A 23,603-nucleotide genomic window follows, 5' to 3' on the forward strand; every position below is an offset into this window, starting at 1 on the left:
ATTTTTTATTCATATTTAATATGGAAAAAAGTAATGGGTGTTTTTTATAAATAATATTTTTTTAATATATTTTTGTAAATTCCAAACTAAAAAAGTGCACATATTTCATAATAAACTTTAGCATTTGATCTTAAAATGTCAATCATGTTCCTAATATTTATATTTTTAATTCAGAATTTATATTATCAATTCTATTCATACTATTCATAATTAGTGTAATGTAGAGATATCCACCCTTGCAATAAAATTTGTATGACATGCAAAATTATATGAGATTGGCTAGGCTGAAAAAAAAAAAAATATATATATATATATATATATATAATTAAAAAAAAAAAACTTTTCAATTACAAACTCAAGGCTTTATAGTTAAGTTAGGTTTAGGTTTAGCTCATACATTTTGCACAGCCTAATTTGCATGATTTCTTACAAATTTGGCATCTTTTGTGAATCATTTTCATCAGGTTGGAAATATCAGCTTCAGATTTTAATTATAAGAAGAACCTTGTTGCGAAAAGCATGTAAAGTCAAATTACACTGTAAAGTATGTTACTATCAACCTTTCTGAAAGCATAGTTATGTCAAAATATATATAAAATTTTATCTCAAGATTACAATTTATTAACACTAACACACATTTATCTGATTGAGTTTAATAAAAAAAAAAAATCTCACAAAATTGACGCTATAAATCATCTCATCAAACAGCATCCTTTTCATAGAATGACCCAGCAGCACTCGTGCAATACATAATAGCATAAAACCGGTTAAGACTCATATAAAAAAGGGCATGGAGTGCAAAAAAAAAAAAAAAAAAATCATTCACCAGGCCGACCTCTCATTACATATACTTCTGCTTGTTGTTTCCCTAGCAATAAAGTGGCAGACACTGGAACTGGTCTGTTGAGCCATTGTTATCATCTCTGACCATCTGCTACCGAAGGCTGACATTCCATCTCATTTGCATGGTAACTGATATGGGGGGAGGAGAGATTGTGGGTGGAGTGGGATGGGGTGGGGGGGATTTGGAAGGACATATGCCCAAACACCCATTACAACAATATACGAGTGAAAGTTTAGTTTTTTAAAGGATGCAATTCCACACACATGCATGCACATGTTGGAAAAAGCAGGATAAATCAGTGTGTGCATGTGGGGAGTGATGGAAGAAGGAAAAAAAAACGGTTTGTTCCACCCCTCTGTGCACTGGTTTTTATGTTTTGCGGATGTGGGAGTGGAAGTGAGTGAAGTGTGTGTGTGTGTGTGTGGTAGTGGAGGGGTTGCTGTTGATGTGCAAATGTGCATCATATTGAGAGCTTGTGAATAGGGAGGTGTGACGTAGAAAGAGAGCAGAACGCAGGTGCTTATCTCGGGGCTGTCACAGACATAGTGTGTCATATTCCTGGGGACTACCTTTCAAAAGCTACCGGCTCCAGCGCTAGAGCATCAGCCGAGCAGGGACCACAGAATCCGCAGCTAACTTTCAGCATCAGTCAAGTAGGTTGGTGTTCTGCTTGTTTTTTGATGTGACAGTAGCTGTAGCCATCTGTGCTCGGTGTTTGGGAAGCAAATCGAGCTGTTTGTGTTTGAACTGAGCGGATGCGATGCTGTGACAGTGCAAAAAAAGTTTTGAATGAGAATTAGAATTTAGAATGTTCATTGTTCCAATTTACTTCCTGTATAAAGAACTCCTTTTAATATTTTTTTTTTATAATTGCATGTATATATATATTCTTAATATTATTTTTTTTTTCAGTTTTTTTTTTTTTTTTTTACTTTTTTATTTTGTTTTTATTGTTCACCAAAAATGACTTTTGTTTAATTTCAGACCTATTTAGGATCCATAGAACGCAAGGTCAGATTAGACAGTATTTAAAGAAGAATGACCTATTTTTTAATCACACAGATAACCGTAGATGTTGTCTACCTAAATTAAAGTCCCTGTGCGTGTGCCGGAGGGTTTAAGCGAGTCTTAGACATGTTAGCATTGTGTGTTAGCACAAAGCTTGGGCTTTCGGTACAGCAGCTGAGCACACACAGCCCTTCCTGTCTTTCATCTCAAACTTTCAGGCTTCAGGCTGCATTAGCGCTGCCTTCAGTCTGCTGTCTTTAGGTCAGATGCTGTTTGGTTTCTGTTTGCAGTTGCAAACTGAAAAGCATGGAGTCATGGATAAATCAGACTTTAGTGTTGGGTTTTTGTCTGAGAGTTATATGTTAGATGAGCTGAAACTTTGATTTGACTAGATAAAACAGAGGAATCTGTACATGTGCATGACGATCTTCTATCTTGATTTAGAAATTAGTAACATAAAAGCAGATGACATTATTGCACAATCATTATTGAGATGTCATTCCAAACTGAATTGAATGGTGTTTTTAAAGCAGTTATTTTAGTACACTCAAGTTTTCATGTGAGCTGAATTTTCCAAAGTAGAAATTTGAGTCATTGCCATATCAACAGGTTTTTTTTTTTTTTTATTGATATTTTGGGTTGTTGTCGATTAGTACATTTAGTACTAATACTTCGATTTTTTTAAGGCCCAAAATATCTATTACTTAAAAAAAAAACGTATTAAATAGCAACATCCTTTTAGTTAAGTGAATGTTCTAAAATGAGTTATGTATTTTTAGAAAATTAATCATTATATTATCCCACTATAGTTAGTACATTGATTTATATGTTGTTGTTTTTTTTTACTAACTTCTTAATAAAATTATATTTTATAAGTATATTTGTTATGAAAATGTCAGTATTTTGTTAATTTAACAAAACATTTTCAAGCCAATGTGTACACTTAAGAGAAGCAAAAACTGTTAATATATTTCTTGGATAAAGTTACTTAATAAAACCAAGTCCAGATTATCTGTTTCACATCATTTTGTTTTGTCGTTTTGACGCTGCTAAGTAAAAGTCAACAGAATTGCATTTCGCTTAAGCAAACTGAAGGATGTTTTATATACTTCTGTCCAGTTCCATTCAAATGTCAGGATTGGTGTTGCATTACAGGAGCGCAACAGTTTCATCCTGTGGTGTGGTGAGAGTTTAGGGAACTGTCCATGGTGCTGCTTTGCAAAATGAGTGCTGAACAGGCTCTCTTCCTCAAAAACACAGGCCTCAGCTTTGATGAAAGTCATCTGACTTCGGCTTTAACCTTCATGTCCTTTTGACCCTCTCGTTTACATCCATTCGGCAGGGTAAAACTACAAGTATGATACAAATTAACATTTCGATTCAACTTTGTAATGCTGAACAACATGCTGCTCAATAAATCAAGACACGACACCAAAACGTTCATGTCGTAATTGTGTATCCATGTAACATCTTGTTACCTGTTTTTTTTTTCCGCACCCCCCTTCCACAAAGCCATCCATGCACAAACTTCACTTGGTTAATCCAGGCAAATGAATTTTGTGGGTTTAATTCAACAAGGTTTTAAAAATGTTCCATCTGCTGTGGAGCAGCTGGTGATAGACTGAATGTAATTAATTACTTAACTTTTGATCAGTAGTCCAGGAAAACAGAGCGCCGTGTGTGTGTGACTGTGTGTGTTGGAGAAATGCAAGTGAAATCAAGAGCATGGCAAGAAGATTACACACAATAGAGCCACGTTTGATTTTTAGCGGCGAGCATTTGATGCGATGACTCCGGAATTATATTCGCAATTAACTGAAAATGTGTAAATGAAAACAAAAGCCGCTGAATGCTCTCCTTCTGATTGGCTTTAAGATATTTAAGCAATGCATCAAATGTTTCTTTGAGCAGATATCTTTCATATAACAGATTGAACGCGATTGTTTAAACGGAAAAAATTCCAGCATGAAGATCAGGCAGAAATAGAAGTAAATAAAAAAGAAGTACGGCACGAAAAGCCAGAGAGCCACGTTGTGTAATTAAAATTACATGGGCCTTTTTTGACACTTTTTCCCCCTTCTGAATATATTTCAGCATCTACCTTGATAGCAGTGTTACCTCATTGGCTGCAGGTGTGTTTGTTGGCCTAACTATAAAGGATCTGCCTGCACCCTTGTGGGTTGGGAAGAATTAGGATTTATGAATTTATTTCCTCTGTTGTATTGTTTAAACGGCTTTGGTTCAGTTTTGACACTTTCCTATGCCTTTGAGGCTGTTCCATGGTGTCAGCTGTTGACTGATAGTAAGAGAACTGCCGCACAGTATGAATGAAAGAGAAGTAGCGGTTGGTAAACACTGATAAGGGATAAATAGAAAGCGGTCAGGCAGAGATAGTTCAGTGGGAGCCCAGATTGTGTGCGGTCTGGTAAAATGAGATTCTAAGCCTGTCCTTTTTTATTCTTTCCACACCCCCACCCATCTCCTCTTTTTAACCACACCATCCACCACCCCTTCACCACACATGCACCATCCAGCACCCCTCCGGATTGCGTTTGTCTGGAAAATCTCCAGTGACCTCGCTCGGCAAGTCCTGGGCTTTAGAAATCCTTTTTTTTTTTTCTTTTTTTTTTCTTTTTATAATGGTGTGTGTGTGTGTGTGTGTATGTGTCTGTTTGTTTTGTCTTCTGACATGGGTCAAGTTAGCCAATAGACATGTCCCAGCTGATTATGGACAGCTGCCACTGGTATGAGTCCCACCTTAATGCATTTTACATGGAATTATGAGCAGAAAGACAATATGGAGTCAGAAGGACGCAGCGGCCTGTGTAACCTTACTAAACATCACTCTGATTTTAAAACATTTCTATTTGCTTTGAGCACTTTATATATCTTTATCATTTTTTACCCTCAACACTCTGGAGTAAATGAATAATAATAATAAAAAATGTTTTACATTTACATTTAGTTGTGGTCATGGTAGAAATATTAAGGAATTAAAATTAAATAATTTCATTAACAGTTTGCTGTGTTTTATATTGACATTGATTTGATTGTAAAACATGTTTCTCTTTATTTACTGGCACTCTTTATAATTTTTTTCTCCTAAACTCTGGAAAAATTGAAGTAATAATAATAAAAAATAAAAAATATATATATTTTTTTTAGCTATGGTCAAAGTAGAAAAAACAAAGGAATAATAATAATAATAATAATAACAATAATAAATTGTTTAATTTTTTTTAATTATAGTCACAGAAGAAAAATGATGGTAAAATAATGATAATAATAGATTGTTTTATTTTTTTTATTTTTTTTAGTAATGGTCACAGTAGAAAAATTAAGGCAATAGTAAATTAAATAAAATATATTCATTTGAATTAAAATTTTAATTAATAGTTTGATGTGCTTTATGTACTTCTTTTATTTATCTTTTACAATTTTAACAATTTTTATTTATATTTTAATAGCATTTTTATATATTACTTGTATTCATGTTAATTATACACTTTGCATATTTATACAAATCTTGCATCTTGTAGAACATTACTGAAATTTAAATAACATTAATTGCATTTACTATATTCATTAGATTATGATTGAATATTTTAAGACATAAAAATTGATGTTTTATTTAAGTTCATATATACAAGCGTTCTCTTATTTATTTATTTATTTATTTAGTGACTTTTGCTTATACACCCCGAACCCTTTTTTTTTTATTCAGTCCATCTTTTATGGGAGTAGACAGACCTTCATAAGTTATACCTTGAGGGTCACCATGTGGTATGTCTATACTGAAAATAGTTCAGCCCATTGTGCGTCGCTGCCTAATGAGATTGGTCGTTAAATGAATGACACAAAGACTGAAGGGGGGCAAACGGAGGGATAGAGACCAAAAGCACTCTCTTAACCCTCTCGCCACGCGATACAACAGAAAGATACAGCGTAACTCTGACCCCACCTCCTCTGCTCTCCACTAACAACACCTTTCATGTCGTTGTGAAAAGCTAGCGTGGACGTGGTAAGTCAGGTGGTCCTTCACTGCCCCGCTGACCGTGTTTGTGTCCGTCTGTGCGTCTGTATTTGTTAAGAGAGAGAGAGGGAGAAGCCGAGAGGTGGGTAGAGGGTGAGAACGATGCTTGGCTGGATGGAGGGTTTGATCTGTGAAATGCATCAAGACAAGTGCAGTGCTTTTTGTAAGCTGTCATTTCCAGGGTCGTGTTTGAGAGGGGTGATGCTCCCTCAAGCATGTTTCAGAGTCAGAGTTGAGACACTCTTCTTTGGATAAAACTCTTCACTGTAATTAATGCATTGTTTGTCTTTCCGTATGTACACTTTACTTTTGTGTTCGCCACGTAGTTCTTAAATTTCGCTGTGAGGCTTGTTCATTTGAGGACTTGTAGTTTTTGTTTAGTTATGCATTGGGATGCCTTAACGTTTTGATTATGGCATAGCAAGTTGACACATTTATTGCAGTGAAAACTTTAAGTAGGTTCTTCAAAAGATGCAGATCATGAGCTTGTGTCTGCTGATTTAGTAGACTTTACTCTACACGGTTCACTAATTGTTTCAGGACTATTGAATCAGAGGATGTTAACTGATGTTTCGTTTTTTTCTTCAAAGTTTGATTCTGCACAGTTGCTTTTAAATAAATGTGGGGAAAAGAAGTAAAAAAGATATTTGCTTAAAACATTGAATTGATATTTCATGCCTAAAAACTAAAAAAAAAAAAGTTTTTATTTTTACTTATTTATTTTTAAATTGTCATTTGGTTATTTCAAATTTATATTTTTCTTATAATATAAAATAGTGATTTTGGTTTTGCACAAATTTGGCATAAATTTTAGAAATAACATAAATGCATAAATATTGTAAATGTTTTATATTTTATGTATTTTATATTTTTATCACATAGCTAGTTATTTTATTATTTGTGTGGTTCAGATGTGATGCACACAGGTTGTTTTTTTTAATTGTGTCATTTAGTTATTTTGAAGTTATATTTTTATTATAATATAAAATATTGATTTTGTTTTCCCACAAACTTGGCATAAAATAGAAATAGCATAAATGCATAAATATTGGTGATTAATATTTTATAGTTTGCAACATGGTTAGTTATTTTTTAAGTTATTTGTGTGGTTCAGATGTGATGCACACAGTTTTGAAATTGTGGTCAAACTGATGAATGCAAAGGATCCCAGATAGTTTGAAATCTGGAGACTGAAATGATTTCAATTTATGAAGTACTACTTTATCAAACATTTGGTCGTTTGACAGATGCATATCTATTTTTTTTTTTTTTTCGGCAATGAGAATATGGGTTAAGAGTGTTCAGAATCCATTCTCTTTATTAAATCCTGGGGTTAAGTCAAATTTACATTTCGTTAAAGATTATTCATTTTATTGATGGATATAATCATGTTCAAGTTCCATCTGCTGGTCTGGGCTCGTTTTAAACTCGTAATGTGCCTTTTTTTTGACCTTTTTAGTAGAAAATAGTGTGACCTCACTGTAGGGTCACGAATGAATGAATGAGTGTGTGTGTGTGTGTTTGTTTGTGTGTGTGTGTGTGTGTGTGTGTGTGTGTGTTTTGCTTAGCTTGTCCATAATAGTGAGTGAACTTCCCTTTGGGGACTTTTTGGGATGTATTAATTTAATGAATTGAAATGTCAGAGAGATTTTTTTTATGCTAATTTCTTGGTTTATTCATTTATAATTAGCTTTATATAGAATTAGTGTGTGTGTGTGTGTTTGCTTTCTGTCTGTCTGTTTTGTTTTAAATTTTTGCTTACACAAGTATTTTATTTATTATTAGCATAAAATAAGGCAATTATGGATTTTTATTTCTTACACTAGACATGATTAATTGTAAGCACCTTAAAAACAAGTTGTAAAAAAAGTTTATGACGAAAGTGTGCACGCATCCATTCTATTTATTAGAAGATTACAGGATGAGACTTCATAAATCTGTGATCCTGATCCCTCAGCTCTTTTGGACATTTTAGTTAAATCAGAATTCCCCACTAGTCCTATTTTTAATGCATAAAATACTTAGGCGCAACTCTTTCCAAACAAAGCTTACTCGGACTGGGAATTCCTATGCCAGAGGTAAATCCGAGTTAACATGGATTTAGACTGGCATGAGTTAAAGGACTAGAGTTTGTAATCCAGGTGGCCAGGGGATTTCGCCACACACTGGCAAAAATCACTTAAAACTCCCCGAACAGCCTGAGCTGCAGTATCCGGCCTGCACCGCATCTTCCTCAAATGATGACAGCACAGCCAGAGATGTGCTGAAGCAGAGGTCCGTGCTGCTTGTGTTTGTTTAGATGCCAAAGAGGACTTTCCATCATGTTATAGACTGGCCCGTTTTGGTTTCTATAGGGATTTGACACGTTTGAGTCGAATATGTCAGTTTGTTCGACTCAGCTTGTGTGAAGTTTCATTTATTGCAGTGTTTCCCAAACTTTTTACCCCAATAACCCCATTAATTAAGCTCAAGTAACTCATATTTACTGCTTTTATGGTATTTGTATTAACTTATGTTATTATATGGATAATTTAGGATCAATATTTAATATTAATTTGGAATATTTAGCATTATTAATAATTAACTGTAATATTATTAAAGTTACTACTAAAAAACTATTGTGGGTGAAAAATGTTCTCAATAAGTAACACATATATTCTATACTTTGAGTGTAAAACTTTACAGATTACACATGATTATATTTTTGTCTAAAATAATGACATTAATGACAATTAGTTGTAGTTTTCATTTATTAATATTTTATTATAATTGTCATTTATTATTTTATTCATTTGTTTTGAAATTGATATTATTATTCATGTTATTATTATTAATAATAATAATTTTATTATTATTTATTATAAGTAGGACATATATTCTACTTTGAGGGTATCACTTTATAGATTTCATTATACATTATTATTATATTTTTGTGTTTTTAAAGGAACTGAAATAATGACATTAATGACAATTAGTTGTAGTTTTTCTCTTTATATATTTTTTATATTATACTTATCATTTATTTATTTATTTTTATTATTATTTTTATTATTATAAGGAGCACATACTTCAAGTGTAAAACTGATTACACATTATTATGTTTTTGTCCTTATAAAGGAACTGAAATAATGCCAATAATCACAATTAGTTGTGGTTTTATTCTATTTATTATTATTATTATTATTATTATTATTATTATTATTAAGTTGCGCATATATTTTAATTCTGAGTGCAAAACTTTACAGATTACACATTAATAGTTTGTTGTCCTTATAAAGAAATGTCATTAAACATACTTAGTTATAAATTACATTTTTATTATTTTTTATTTTTTAAATTAATATTATTCACATCTTTATCATTATTATTATTTTAAGCATTTTTTAACATGTTTCATGTTGAAGGTTTCACAAAGTAAAATTGAAAGTGCATAATTTCTCAGGTGGGAAATCACTAGCTTTCTCTAATAATCACTAGTTAGTTTTCTAATAGTTTTCCCTCAAGTTTTTAAAGAAAGCAATTTACGAGTGAATCTGAATTTCAAGTTTAATTCACCCTCACTTGTGTTGCCAGATTATTTTGGGGTTTGATTTCATAATCAGAGCTCAACACTGTCAGTGCCCTCCAGTTTCCAAACATATGCCATGAAGGGCAACCTTTCCCCTTTTTCTCTCTCCGTCTCACCCCAGCTGGAACAAGTGAGCAAACAGGAGGGACAGTGTTTGTGGAGGATGAAGAAGGCACGGTGAAGTGGAGTTGTTTAATGACAGGAACAGCTGACTCATTAGACAAGTGCAGTGAAAGGTAATTAACCCTGGGGAAAGTACAGCTGCCATGCGAGCTGTTCATTTCAATCTTATTAGGAATCAGGAGTTTAAAGGGTCTTCTCCTTTCAGACCCCCCCGTGATATACCCCCCTCCCCTGTTTTTTTTTTTTTTACCCAAGGGCTTCAGAGCCTGGAGACCTGCCTTTTGTGCTCCAGGATTTAGCTCGAATGGTAGCTACGGCTTCAGCAAATTGCCGACCACCTGGTAGTACTCATACGTCTTCTCTATTGAGATACCTTCCCGTCCTGAAACAATGGGCCGGATCGGAGTGTGCTGATAACGGAGGACGGGCGTGGAAGTTGTCCCTGCTAACACCATAAGGGATGCGATATGTCAGCCTTTTTAAATGAAAGGTGTGGAGACATAAATATATATATATATATTCGCATTGCTGAGTAACTTGTAGTTGATTAACTTATTCCAAAGTTTATTTGTGTTCTAAAAGACTTTTAATATAGACCTTAACGACTAAAAGTATCGCTCTCTGTTCAAATGGGACTTTTAAGGAGCTTCAGTAGAAAGGAAGAACTTCCCATCTGACTTTAGCCATTGTTTTAAAGTGCCTGACAATATTATTTAGCTGTGTGTGTGTCTGTGTGTGTGTGTGTGTGTGTGTGTGTGTGTGTGTGTGTGTGTGTGTGTGTGTGTGTGTGTGTGTGTGTGTGTGTGTGTGTCTGTGTATGTGTGTCTGTGTGTGTGAGTGACATTACTGAAAAGTATTTTCAGTAAAAATTTGAATTTTTGAAAATGTTTTTTTTTTTTTTATCTGTAATTTATTTATTTATTTCTTCATAAAACTGATACTGTAATGAGAATTTTTAAATAATGTGTGTTTTTTTTTCTCATATGGATTGACTATGATGACCTAGAACTGAATTAGCTCAAAAATAACAGTTAAAATATTTTGAAGGAAGCTGAAAGCACCTAATTAAATATATAATATATTAAATATGTTATAAGTATGTATTTACATCTTTACAAATATTATCTATCTATCTATCTATCTATCTATCTATCTATCTATCTATCTATCTATCTATCTGTCTATCTGTCTATCTATCTATCTATAAGATTTTCCATTCCAAAGCTTATTATAAAAAAACTATTAAAAAATATAGATATTTTTATATAATGTATTTAATTTAATCATGTGATTGTTTCCTTTTATTTAAAATTTTATTTTTTATTTTTTATTTCAAAATTTAGCTGCTATTTTCAAAGTAGAAAATTTGAATTTGATAATGTGTAACATCTTTCTCTGTTTCTCTCCATATTTTTTCATTTTTATGTTTTGTATTATAATGAGTCATAATCTAAACTTGTCAACGGTAGAGTTGGATTTAGTCATGGGAGTGTTTTAGCTTTTTTTGTACTCCTCTAAATGACTATATTTTATTTGTGTATTTATTTTATTTGGTCACTTTTGCAGAATTGTTTGCACGAGCTTTAACTCTGAATCTCTGCGAACGCCTGTTTCTATCACAAACAACTGTTTTTTTATCATCAGCTTTTGCTGGCAGATTTCTCCTAGAATAATTTATCAGATGAGAAATGCTTTAAACAGTTGGAAACAAGTGTATCTTTGAAGTTACTCCCACATTAGACCTAGGGACAGATGATGCACTTTAAGGTAATTATACTGAAACTAATTATGCTTGCCCTAGAAAGAAAACATAGCTTCCTATTCCAGGAGCTAACAGAAGTTAAAATAGCAGCTTTTGAGTTCTCAGATTTCACAGTTTAAAGTCTCTGGCATGAACTACATGGAGACTGATATCTCGCGTTTACATACACCTGCCCCTTCTAATCTCGAGCGCCTCTTTTCTTCCCATCTTTCCGTCTTTGTTTTTATGCAGAAGGCCTAAATAGTGAGCTTTTTATCATTGTGAGTATTTACATGTGTTTTAGATTCGATCAGTCTTGATTTGACTGAATCTTTGATGTGCATTTAATGAATTTTCACTAATGAAACGTAATTGATTGTGCTTAACTCCACCCCGTTCAAACATACATCAATTTGTTTTATTTTCACACCTCCGCTTGCTTTTTATTTCAAAGCGCATGTAAACAAAACCCCTAACCGCCTTTTCCAATTTGCATTCAGTCACAATTATTTTCTTCCTTTCTTCTTCTTTTCCCCCTTTTTTTGGTTACAGTAAGACATTCAGCGCAGGGGGAAAATAAAAAGTAAAACACTACTATCTCTCGCTTTATTATGCCGCAACAGAAAAACACTTAGCATGTAAAATGAATGTGGAAATTATTCCTGGGGTAAACTATAAACACACAAGTTACCCCTCCCGCCCCCCACCACCATCCTCCTAGATCAGAGTGTAATTGCCAGTAATCAGGTCTGTTTGCAGCTGATAAAACCTCTCTGAATGCGTGGAACCCTCTTTGTATGATGACTCAATTACGCCCGAAGTGGCTCATCAAACCTGGACCATCAGCAGCTTTAATAAATAAGGAGGCACAAACTTGCTGCAGGCGCATTGTGATTCCATTCATTCCATAATTAAATCCATTCCTGGCTTAACCCTTCTCCAGCCGGACGCTTCAGACGAACAAAAAGCAGGAGAGAGAGAGAGAGAGAGAGATAGAAAGAGAGCGGGTGACCTTGCAATGAGACCCTGTGTCTTCATAACTCTCTATGTGCGATACGAGCACAGACAGGTGATATGGAGAGAGAGGAGAAGAAACTGGGGAAAGGTGATTGGAAGGGGAGAGAGGGAGGTGTCTGGGTGGAGATAGAGCTGGAGGTCTTTATTTATTCATTGTTTAGTGCCACATAGTGCTTATTCCGTAATTACACTGAAAGTACAATCTAATCATAACAGTCATTCAGGAAGGACAAGGGCACTGAGTACGCTTCCAATGTTTGCTATGTTTATTCTTTCTGATTTTTTTACTCTCTATCAAAGTCTAGATACAAAGACAAATCTTAATGTGATCAAAAGAGGACTTTTAATAATAATAATAAAAAAAAGGCATGCATGTTTAATAAAAATTCACCCGAAATTTTTAAAGGCATATTCTGGAATATGCTATTTATTTCTGAATTAAATACACATTAAATACAAGAAAAAAAGTCTACAGGGCAACTTTTAGAAGCAAGGGTTATTATACTAAGCTAAAAAAAATGTTTCTATTTGAAACGGCATATAATATAAAAAAATTAATTTATTTTATTTTAGCTACTTGCCAAGGAAACATTTCTCATTTTCATTTAGTTTAACTTGATAATATAACTTAAAATAAAATAATTAATAAAAGCTATATAGACATACTAAAACTAACAAACTGATAAAAAAAACAATGACTAAAACTTTAACTTAACATGAGAAAACTGAAAATTAAAAAAAAAAAACTAATTCAAATATTGATGATAAATATTATAGTACCTTAATGATACTAATTTGAGACTTTTTTATTTTTAATATTTGTAGATTTTTTATTTGTATCCATCAGTTTCTAACATTTCACCACAGAATTTGTTTTTTTTTTTTTTACTGCAGAATTCATTATTTACTAGAATGAATTCATATAGTTAATATAATTAATATATTCAGATAGTTCAAATAAATATTATTCTTGATAAAATGTTAAAACTCAATTTGTATTTGAGTTTGTACACTTACCCATAGACTTCAATTGTAAGTGCATAAATGTCAATGCATGTATTGTTTTTTTTTTATCTAAAAATAATTTTCTAATCAACAGGATACCACAAATATTGTCTCTAAACTTGTAATTGAATCAATTTCTCTGCATGCCGTTATAAAGATAAAGATGATGTGAGGTTTGATTACTAGCAGTCGTCCCTTGAGCAGTTAAATCAGATGAACGATTGCGCTCCTGATAACAAACGTAATTACCATATGCATTGTGCACTTGTCTGTTTGTTTGTCTTATTTTCAGTGATGTTAGCATTCATGTGTTAAAATGTAGAAATGCTCTGTCTTAATCATAGCATGTGTGCGTTTTTGTTTTGACCACAAAATGTCATTCAATTTTTTCTACTAAGAAATTGTGCATGTTAACACTAATCTTCTTTGTATGTGTGTTTTTAAGGGTCGCCGTGTCGTTTATTTGAAACAAATCCCACCCATTGATGTTTAGAGGCTGTAAAGTGCAACTCTCTCGTTCGGCTCAGACGGGGCTTTGAGAAAAAGAGCAGATGGGTTAGGGCAAAGTGCACTGGCCGCTTACACACACGCAGACACTCGCACGCCAAATCAGGAAGCGCTATCTCCTTGGAGACCGCGAGGCCATGCACATTAGCGGCCCAGCCCTCAGAGGGATGCTGCCTGCGTGCAGAAGGGGCCGAGAGAAACCCCCTTATAATGATTCAGCAGATGATGGGCCACTCAAGGAGTGGGCCGTCTTTCTTCTTATGCTAATGAGTGGGCCCCTCCTCGTTCCCGGGCCCCGTTTGGCGATGGGGGGGTGCAAAAGATGCTGGGAGTTTTTAGCCATAATTAAGACAAAGCTCTCTCTTTCTCTCCCTCAAAGCCAACAGGCATGAATGGCTCAGCAATAGCGGAGCTCAGGCGTTCTGTAGCGCAGCGTTTAAATTGTCCCGATGCGCGCAAACACACAAAACTCTTCCCGGATTAACCGTATTAATTACACACAAGCTATTTGATTTCTGTCAAGCAATCAATTTGCATCTTGTTAAGAAAGCCACATGAGGTCTTGTCTGTGAATTTGCTCCTAGGTTTCTCAACGGCACCATTTGAAACGTTCACAGTTAGTGTTTCTATCCCAACAACTCCTAAATGTAGTCGTCCAAGCGGAAGTGAATTAAAAAATTAACTGTGTGTCTTTTAAACAGAGTGAACTGTAACCTAAAAATATCGAAAGCATGTAAAGCAACCTGACTATATTGAGTTTTTTGAGTGTTTTTTATTTTTATAATGAGTCAAATCAGTTAGAAATAGCATTTTAGAGTAAAAACGGTATGTTTTAATGTTTTACAAAGAGTTATTAATCATATTATTTAATATAACTAAAGCAACCTGAGTGCAATAAGTTATAGTAATTATCTTTACAGATAGAAATCTATTTTCAGACTAAAAACTGCACATTTTCATGTTTTACAGTGTGTTATTGATCATATTGTTTAATATGACTAAAGCAACCTGTGTGCATTTAGTTACAGTGATTTTTAACACCTTTTAGATTAAAACAGCATGTTTTACTGTTTGTCTTTTATCATATTATTTTATTTGACTAAATCAACTTGAGTGTATCGTGCTAGTGATTTTTAAACATGTAGAAATAACTTTTCATAGTAAAAATGGCATGTTTTAATGTTTTACGGTGTGTTACTCATTTTATTTAATAAGCAACCTGAATGCATTGAGTGATTTTTAACTGGTAGAAATTACTTTTAGAGTTGAAACGGCATGTTTTTACAGTGTATCATTAGTCATATTAAGATGACTAAAGCAAACTGACTGCATTGATTTTTAACGAGTACAAATAGCTTTATATATATATATAAATGCACATTTGAATGTTTACAGTGTGTCAGTAATCAGAAATGTCCATATAACATGTTTTTTGTGAACATGTTTTGACTTAAGGGCACATTTGTGATGTAAAAATTGATTTCACACTAGTGATTCAAAAATACTCTGTAAACACCTCAAGCGTAATTCAAGTTGTCACTGACATCTTTTGTCTTTTTTTGTCCTCAGAGCATGAATGTCACACACACATCTTAGAACAGCTAAAGAAACGTGTGTGCAGTAACCAGCCGTGGGGACCTCGCAGAACATCTTAATCATTACAGGCCAAACAGCCTAAGGTAAAATTAGTTATTGTTTCTGTAGAAAATAAAGGTTGGCCATTGATTCAGTCAAGAGTATCTCACACATGCATGTGTAGTTTAAACATTCTTGTTTGCATGTTACATGTCATTTTGAGGACTTACAAATTAAATCACATCTATTTGTCATGTTTGTGTGTATTTATATGCTGCACAATCATTTCTGAAAGTATAAAAGTATTGGACATAACAGTAAAACATGTTGGGTACAACATCTGTTGTTTTAAAACTGGCAGTTTTAATTTTAGTTTTACCAACTGTAGTTTTATTTTATTTTATTTTATTTAGTCACTTTTACACTATGTGAGCTTTAGACAGTAACAATGAAAAAGCACTTAAAATGAGAGTGCATTGGGCAATTTGATTTCCATGTAAGTGCTTAACTATTAACATATTTTTGTTTGCTCAAGTTGTAGTATAAATTATTTTTTGTGTGTATTTTTCAAATTTATATGATGCATAATCATTAAAAAAAATTATTGTACCTGTATAACACAGCCAAAAACGTTATGTTTAGAAACCTAAATGTGCTCCATTTTAAATTAACTGGTTTTATTCAAATCAAATATATATTTAATATGAATAAACTTGATTATTCTAGTTTTCTGACAATGATCTAAAAAGTTTAGCTTGTGCAGAAATAATTCTAGTATATTGAAACTTTGTAAGTGATATGAAGCTAGTTTGTGATTGGCTTTGGATCTACTGTTTTGGCTGAAACTGACTTGTTGCCTGAGGTTCTCAGAGCTTGTTGACATTTTGAAAGGTGGTGACGGTGTAATTTAAGGGATTGTGGGTAGCCAGCCGTTGCCCTCATCGCTCTCTCCTCCTCATGTCAAAGTTTCCGCTCAGAATATCCGAAATATCAAATTACGTAAGCCTGGAAATCTGCGTACCCTTTGTTACAATAAACCCCAGTGCTTGTCGGGCTAATAAAAGATTTCTTTTCACTCTCACAGCGAAACAATACCGAAATCACTAAACAAAACCCGGCTCTCGCAGTTTTTAATAGTTTGGGCTTTCAAGAGGTGTTCAGAAAAGCCCGTCTGGAAGCGACGGGCCACTTCTGGCGTGGTGTGCGTTAGCGTGCATCTATGTGTACACGAGCGAGCGAGTGTAATGAACTAATCAGGTACATTAGTTTTTACAGAATGTAATCTATAGTGTTTGGGAGTTGTTTGTCTCAATAGGGGCCCCCAGTAATCAAAAGTAATGAAGCTATTATGCGTCGGGAGCTGGGAGAGGGCCGGCGTGGCATTAAGAGTGGGCCACATAAAAGGTTTATTAAAGGAAATTAAGGTCCATCAATGCCACACCTGCTCCCCCTATTATAAATGTATGACAGGTCAGTGGCTTCAATCACAACAGCCAAGCCGAGAGAAGGGGAGATAGGAGTCATGTTTTCCCATTATAAGCGAAGTAACAGCCCAGCCAGTGACTCACCGAGCTCACCAGACCCTCCGACCGCTATAGAGCGCCATCAGCCCAGAATAATTACATTTAATAGGTTTTATTTGGGATCAGCAAGGCACTGCTGGCAGAGAGAAACCGAGAGAGAGAGATTGGGAGAGTGAGTAGGTGCTGCAGTATTAACAACTCTTTTTGCCTAAACACACACACATTACTACTTTTGTTTGTCGCTGTGTTTTTGCATTATTATATTTGCGCTCGCCCCTGTCTCACCCTCTTAAAAGTGAAGGCCGGTCTGGCTGTTCTCTGTGTGCTGGCAGTTTGTTGCTGTAGTTTCTAAGTCAATTAAAAAATCAAGCCAAAATATGAAGCACGCCACACAGTGCACATAATGGACCTGATCTACTGCGTTAAATTTTATTTGTCATAAAGTTCACTTACCTTTAATTTCTCGTGCTGACACTTCATTGCAAGCTTCAGGAGTCACGGAATTGATTAGGTTTTTACGACTGTTTCTTATTTACTGTAATCCTATCAATTGAAACTTTCTTGTTTTGAGATCTGAAGTTGTGGCAGGTGTGCTGTTTGTGAAATAACATCACAAATAAAATGCGTGCAATGCAATAAACTCTTTGCATGCCAGTAATCTGGCTTACTTATTAATAGCCTAAACTGACAGGAACTTAGCCGTCACTCTAATGATGAGATCCTGTTGAGATGAGTTATTAAACAGGATTATAAATCTCTGAAATTGAAAATTGCTATTTGTTATTAACTTTTTTTTTCTCTCTTCTCTTTCCAGATGGAGTCTGACAGTGAAGAGAATCGCAGTGAAACATGTGATTGTAAGTGCTTTGACATAAGTACAAAAAAACCCACTAAATATATATTTAATATAATATAATAATGTTTTATATTTTTGGTTTATCTAGTTTTTTTTTTTTAAATCAAAAATCTATTGAAGTAAAAAAATGTATTATGACTTAACCTGTCTATATAAGGTAAACACATTTTAATTCATTATTTTTAAGGTTCAAATCAAGCATCTATATCTCGTTTTGACTGCAAATATCTGCGTTTTACTTGTAGTATTAATAATTAAAAGTAAGAGCTATTAAAAGATCAGTTGGTATACATGTATATTCAATATTGAATATTTAACATTGTATGTTGTGTAGATATATAATATTATGAGTACCTAAAATTTTTTTTCAAATAATTAAAAATGTCAGCTTTTATTTCCATATTTTTTATGTTTATATTTTAATGAACATTAACTACTGATCTGTTTGGCATTACATAAATTTGAATGTCATAAGTGTTTCATTTCATTTTACAGATGAATAACCAATTAACTCTGCAACATAATATTTATTATATAATTATATATTATATATTTATATTTTATGTTATGTATTTATTGTGATATAATATAATATAATATAAAAAACTAGTTATATGTAGTTTTATATGTAAAACCTTGTGAAGTAAAAAAAAAAAAAAATATTATGACCAAATAAATCTGTCTAATACATTAAAAATTAAATATTTTTCAAGGTTCAAATAAGTAGCTATATCTGACTTTTTACATTTTACTTTATATAATTATCAAAAGATCGGTATATTCAATATTGAATATACATGTGTACATTGTTTTTGTATGTTTTTTTATATTCATATTTTATTAACATTAACTACTGATCTGTTTAGCATTGCATAAATTTTAATGATGTAATAAATGTTTAAAGATGAATAACCATTTACCTCTGCTACATAATATTTATTTATTATAATATAATTATATATTATATATTTATAATAATATTATATAAATATATATAAAATCTAGTTATATGTAGTTTTATATCTATAACCCTGTGAAGTAATAAAAAAAAACAAAAAAAAACATATTATTTAATATGACCAAATGAATCTGTCTAATACATTAAATATTAAATATTTTATTAAGGTAGCTATATTTAATTAGGATTTTCTACATTTTACTAATGTAATTATCAAAAGATCAGTATATTCAATATTGAGTGTACATGTTTACATTGTGTGTGTGTGTGTGTGTGTGTGTGTGTGTGTGTGTGTGTGTGTGTTTTATATTCATATTTTAATTAACATCTACTGATCTGCTTAGCATTATATAAAGTTTAATGATGTAATAAGTGTTTCATATCTTTGTAAAGTTGTATAACCCATTACCTCTGCAACACAATATTTATTTTTTGCACTTGTTACAAAACATAATCTCATAACACTCTTTAGAGTGCATTATTAGTTTGTATAAACATGCAGGGATGCATTATATTTGCCCCGTACAAAGTTCACATAAACAAGGTGAACACATTTCCCATAATGCCTCAGCGACTGGCTTCTGACAGGCTCATTTCCTGAAGAGTGAGCAAGTTTAATTTTAATACGAGTTTTTTATCTGAAGTGTTAGTTTTACGGTCTCACATCAGATCTGTCAATTTTAATATTAATCCTCTTTAGCTGGAGAGAGGTGCAGTTGCCGCGGCGATGAATTATGCAGAGACAGTGACTTCATTATGTGGCAATATTCTTTCAAACGAGTTAAGGAGGGCGTTCTGAATGGAAAGAGCGACTAAAGCATGACAGGGGACATCATTATTCAAGTGTTTAGAGCCGCGTACTGTACCTCTCATGAGCGCCTGGCCCTTTAATGTGCTGGTAAAAATTCATGATGGTGTTTTATTGAGTCTTCACTGTGGGATTGAGGTGAAGCTGTGAATGAGACATTCTCTCCCACTGACACATATTCCTTCTCTCTCTGTCTGTCTGTACATCTCGTGAGACTACGTTCACAGCGAGGCTTTGAGGAAATATCATGTTGTCAGAGCTGTGATTATTAAACACTGTTTAGCAAAGTGAACCAGCTTTTTCGCCATGCAAATCCAGATATGTGTATTGTCTTACACTGTATAATTGGTTGCTAATTTTGCCTCAAGAGGAAGTATTGTGCATCCTAAACATACTTTATGAATATATAACAATTCATTGCTGTCAGAGAGATTTAATTTTACCTTACCTTTTATTTAGTCTGCAAGACTGTGAAAATGCACAGAGACCCTGAAGGGACATGGTGATGGGAGGAAAGATTATATTTCAATGCTTTTGTGTTTGCTTGCCAAACTTTTGCTTTCTCTTGCAAATGCATTGGATTCTTTTGAGAAATCTTGCATTCACTTGCCAAACTTTTGGGGAAACTTTTCGGGGGAACACACCACTTTTGAGAGAGAACGAAAATGTTTTGCAAGAGAATACAAAGTTTCTTTGGGGAATGCAAACATTTTGTGAGAAAAAGCAAATGTTACATGAGAGAACAAATTTTTTGAGAGAGAATGTAAAGTTTCTTGGGGGAATGCAAAAATTTGGCTAGAAAACACAATTGTTTTGTGAGAGAGCGCAAATGTTTTGCCAAAGATCACAAATGTTTCAAAAGAGAACACAAAGTTTCTTAGGGTCCGCAAAAATTTAGCTAGAAAATGCAAATGTTGCATTAGAGAATGGAAATGTTTTGCGAAAGATCCCAAATGTTATATGAGAGAATGCACAGTTTCTTAGGGACCACAAAAATTTTGCCAGAAAATGCAAATGTTGCGTTAGAGAAATGTTTTGCGAGAGAATGTAAAGTTTATTGGAGGAATGGAAAAATTTGGTTAGAAAACACAATTGTTTCATGAAAGATCCCAAATGTTTCACAAGAGAATGCAAAGTTTCTTAGGGACTGCAAAAATTTGGCAAAAAATTGTTTTGTGAGAGAATGGAAATGTTTTGCGAAAAATCCCAAATGTTTTACGGGAGAATGCAAAGTTTCTTGTTTTGACGCAAACATTTTTGTGAGAAACCCAAAGTTTCTTGGGGTAATGCAAAAAATTGGCTAGAAAACGCAATTACCCAGAATGCTTGACCTTAAAGGGAAAATTCACTCAAAATTGAAGATTTTGTCATTATTTGCTTTGTGTTGTTCCAAACCCACATGACTGCATGTATCTCTCATCGGAGTGATTTAATGAGTTTGCTGGGCTGTTTTTTTAGCCATCAGAAAAATCGGGTCAACTGATACTGGATAAGGCCAGATCCTTTCATGCGGTTTAAAACTACCTGAAGCCTTATTTGCATCTCTGTGTTTTGTATGGATTTGCATCTTTTTTACCACTATCCATAGCTAGTCTTTCATAGCACAAGAAGGAGATTTATTTATGTTTTGTATGCCACATGAGCTGTATCCTTAACATAAGCGTCTATCACCGACTCAGCAGGAGCCTTCATCATTGTGTCCGTCTGAGTGTGACATTAAAGTGAAAGGTGTGTGAAGGATCACAGGCAGGTGCTGGAGGGGCCGGTCTCACTGGTGGAAATGTAAACACATGTGTTTACTCTTTCTATCTCTTTTTCTGTTTGCAGTTCTGCCTGACTGCATTGCTGAGGTGCCCAGGTAAGCCAGAGTTCACTACCTGCTTCCGAGTGTCAGTTTATGGCTTTTCTGACAGCTTTTACAGCATACATGCAGTTGTCCAAAGTTGCATTTAAGACTTCAGTATTTGGACACTTAAGTCATACTTAAAAATAAATGAATTGCATTGGATGCAAACTATTAATGTTGTGTTTGCACACAAACTTTTCAGCTTTTCTCTTCTAATTTTTGCTCAGTGTCTTTTAATATAATACAATATTTAATGTAATATAATATATTTGCTTATATTTACTTTCTTTTATTTAATATTTTATAGCTATGTTTTCATACATTAAGTGTGACTTAAGTGTCCAAATACATTTTGGGGCAACTGTAGTTTTGTTAATTTTTTGCATGCGTCTTATTAATAAACAGCATTAAATTTGATTTATTTTAATTCAGTGCAAGTTGTTTTGTGCACTTCTTTGTGCGTTTTGTGTCAAATGCTACACTAACCTTTTTCATGATATCGGCCTACAGCAAACATTTGATTCTCTGTATCATTGCTTATTATGCAGCGTGATAGCTGATAATAGCAACAGATTTCTCATTGAAAATAATGAGCCAGTTCATGCTTGAGTGTTTTGGACTCTGTGTTCACACATAAGTTCACACATGAGGATCTGCGATTCTGATTTTCTTAGTCACATCTTGCAGGGAATTTCAGATGCTGCCCTGATGAGTTTTGAAACGAACTCGCTGCCCCAAAGAGTATGAAATGCATTTCGCCACCCATTTTACTTCCTTGACATATTTTTTAGTGTGAAACAGGATGTTCAGTGAGACAAAATGCTGGGCGAGGCTTGATTTGATCCATCGGGAATTGATTGGATGGTGAAAAGTGGTTTCTTATAAGTGCTTGGAGGGGAGGGATTGAAAAATAAGAAGGCCAAAATGGAAACTCGGTTCAGAGGTGGAATTATTAGTGATAATATTTTTGTCTTTAGACTAATGTGTCCCAACTAATCATTTACAATACGACCAGAAATGTGAATGAAGAAACACCATTATTAATCCAATTCAAATTTCTTCATATTACCATTCAAACGTTTGGGGTGGGTAATATTTGTATAATGTTTTTGAAAGAAGACTATTCTATTTTAAATTCTTAAAAAAATACAGTAACATTGTGAAATATTATCACAATTTAGAATAACTGTTTTCTATTTGAATATATTTTAAAATGTAAATTATTCCTGTGAAGCAAAGCTGAGTTTTCAGCACCATTACTCCAGTCTTCAGTGTCACATGATCCTTCAGAAATCATTCTAATATGCTGATTTGCTGCTCAAGAAACATTTATTATTATTATTATTATTATTATTATTAATGTTGATAACAATTGTGCTGCTTAATATTTTTGTGGAAACCATAATGCATTTTTTTTTTCGGAATTTTTAGAATTTTTCAGAATTCTTAGATGAATAGAAAGTTCAAAAGAACAGCACTTACTTGAAATATAATTCTGTAACAACTTTTTACTATCACTTTTCATCAATGCATAAAAATACATTTAAAATATAATAATAATAAATGATACTGATCCTGAACTTTTGAACTGTAGTCAGATAAAATGCACATTTTCTGAATGTGCTGCATTTCTAGTTCCACAAAGAACCAAAACACTGAGGAACATCAGAACATCATTTTTAACTCTTTAAAGCATCATATAGCAACTCAAGGACCTTATAACGAGAGTTTTCTTTGCTAAAGAACCGTTGAAGAATTGTAAGATCCATATTTGCACAACCTTCAAGACTTCTGAACTGTTTCTAAACAAAGCTTTGACCTCTGAAAGAATCAAAACCTGCACTCCACCACCTCACGGGTCAGATTCATTATATCTCTGTACCTCAACCAATCACATACTCGGTTGATTTGTGACACAACACGCATCCATTAAATGACCCTTGTGTTCTGCTTTCAGCTTGCATCTCGGAGCGGGTAAAAGGCGGGCGTCCACAGAAGGGGCCCGTGGGGCGCCAGTCAACAAGAGGAAATCGCTCCTGATGAAGCCCCGCCACTACAGTCCCAGTCCCTGCCCCAGCGAGGGGGACAGCGAGGAAGACCTGGCAAGCGCTCAGGACAAAGACGAGCCCAGGAACACTGACACTCCAGCAGGTAGACAGATGTCCTGTTGTTTTGTCTGTTTTGATGAACA

At 33.7% G+C, this 23,603-nt stretch overlaps 1 protein-coding gene across 1 annotated transcript in view; it reads left to right on the top strand.

Moving 5' to 3' along the window:
• Positions 1–1,199: 1,199 nt before the first annotated feature.
• The window catches only part of LOC109054079 (ST18 C2H2C-type zinc finger transcription factor), a 48,420-nt gene continuing 26,016 nt past the window's right edge, over positions 1,200–23,603 (top strand). The window contains 5 exon segments of the mRNA XM_042714651.1: positions 1,200–1,497; positions 15,416–15,525; positions 17,759–17,801; positions 21,394–21,424; positions 23,370–23,563. Of these exon segments, the coding sequence (XP_042570585.1) occupies positions 17,759–17,801; positions 21,394–21,424; positions 23,370–23,563 (268 nt within the window). The 5' untranslated portion in view covers positions 1,200–1,497; positions 15,416–15,525.

The sequence above is a fragment of the Cyprinus carpio genome, chromosome A24 (genome assembly GCF_018340385.1).
Source record: "Cyprinus carpio isolate SPL01 chromosome A24, ASM1834038v1, whole genome shotgun sequence".
Lineage (NCBI taxonomy): Eukaryota > Metazoa > Chordata > Actinopteri > Cypriniformes > Cyprinidae > Cyprinus > Cyprinus carpio.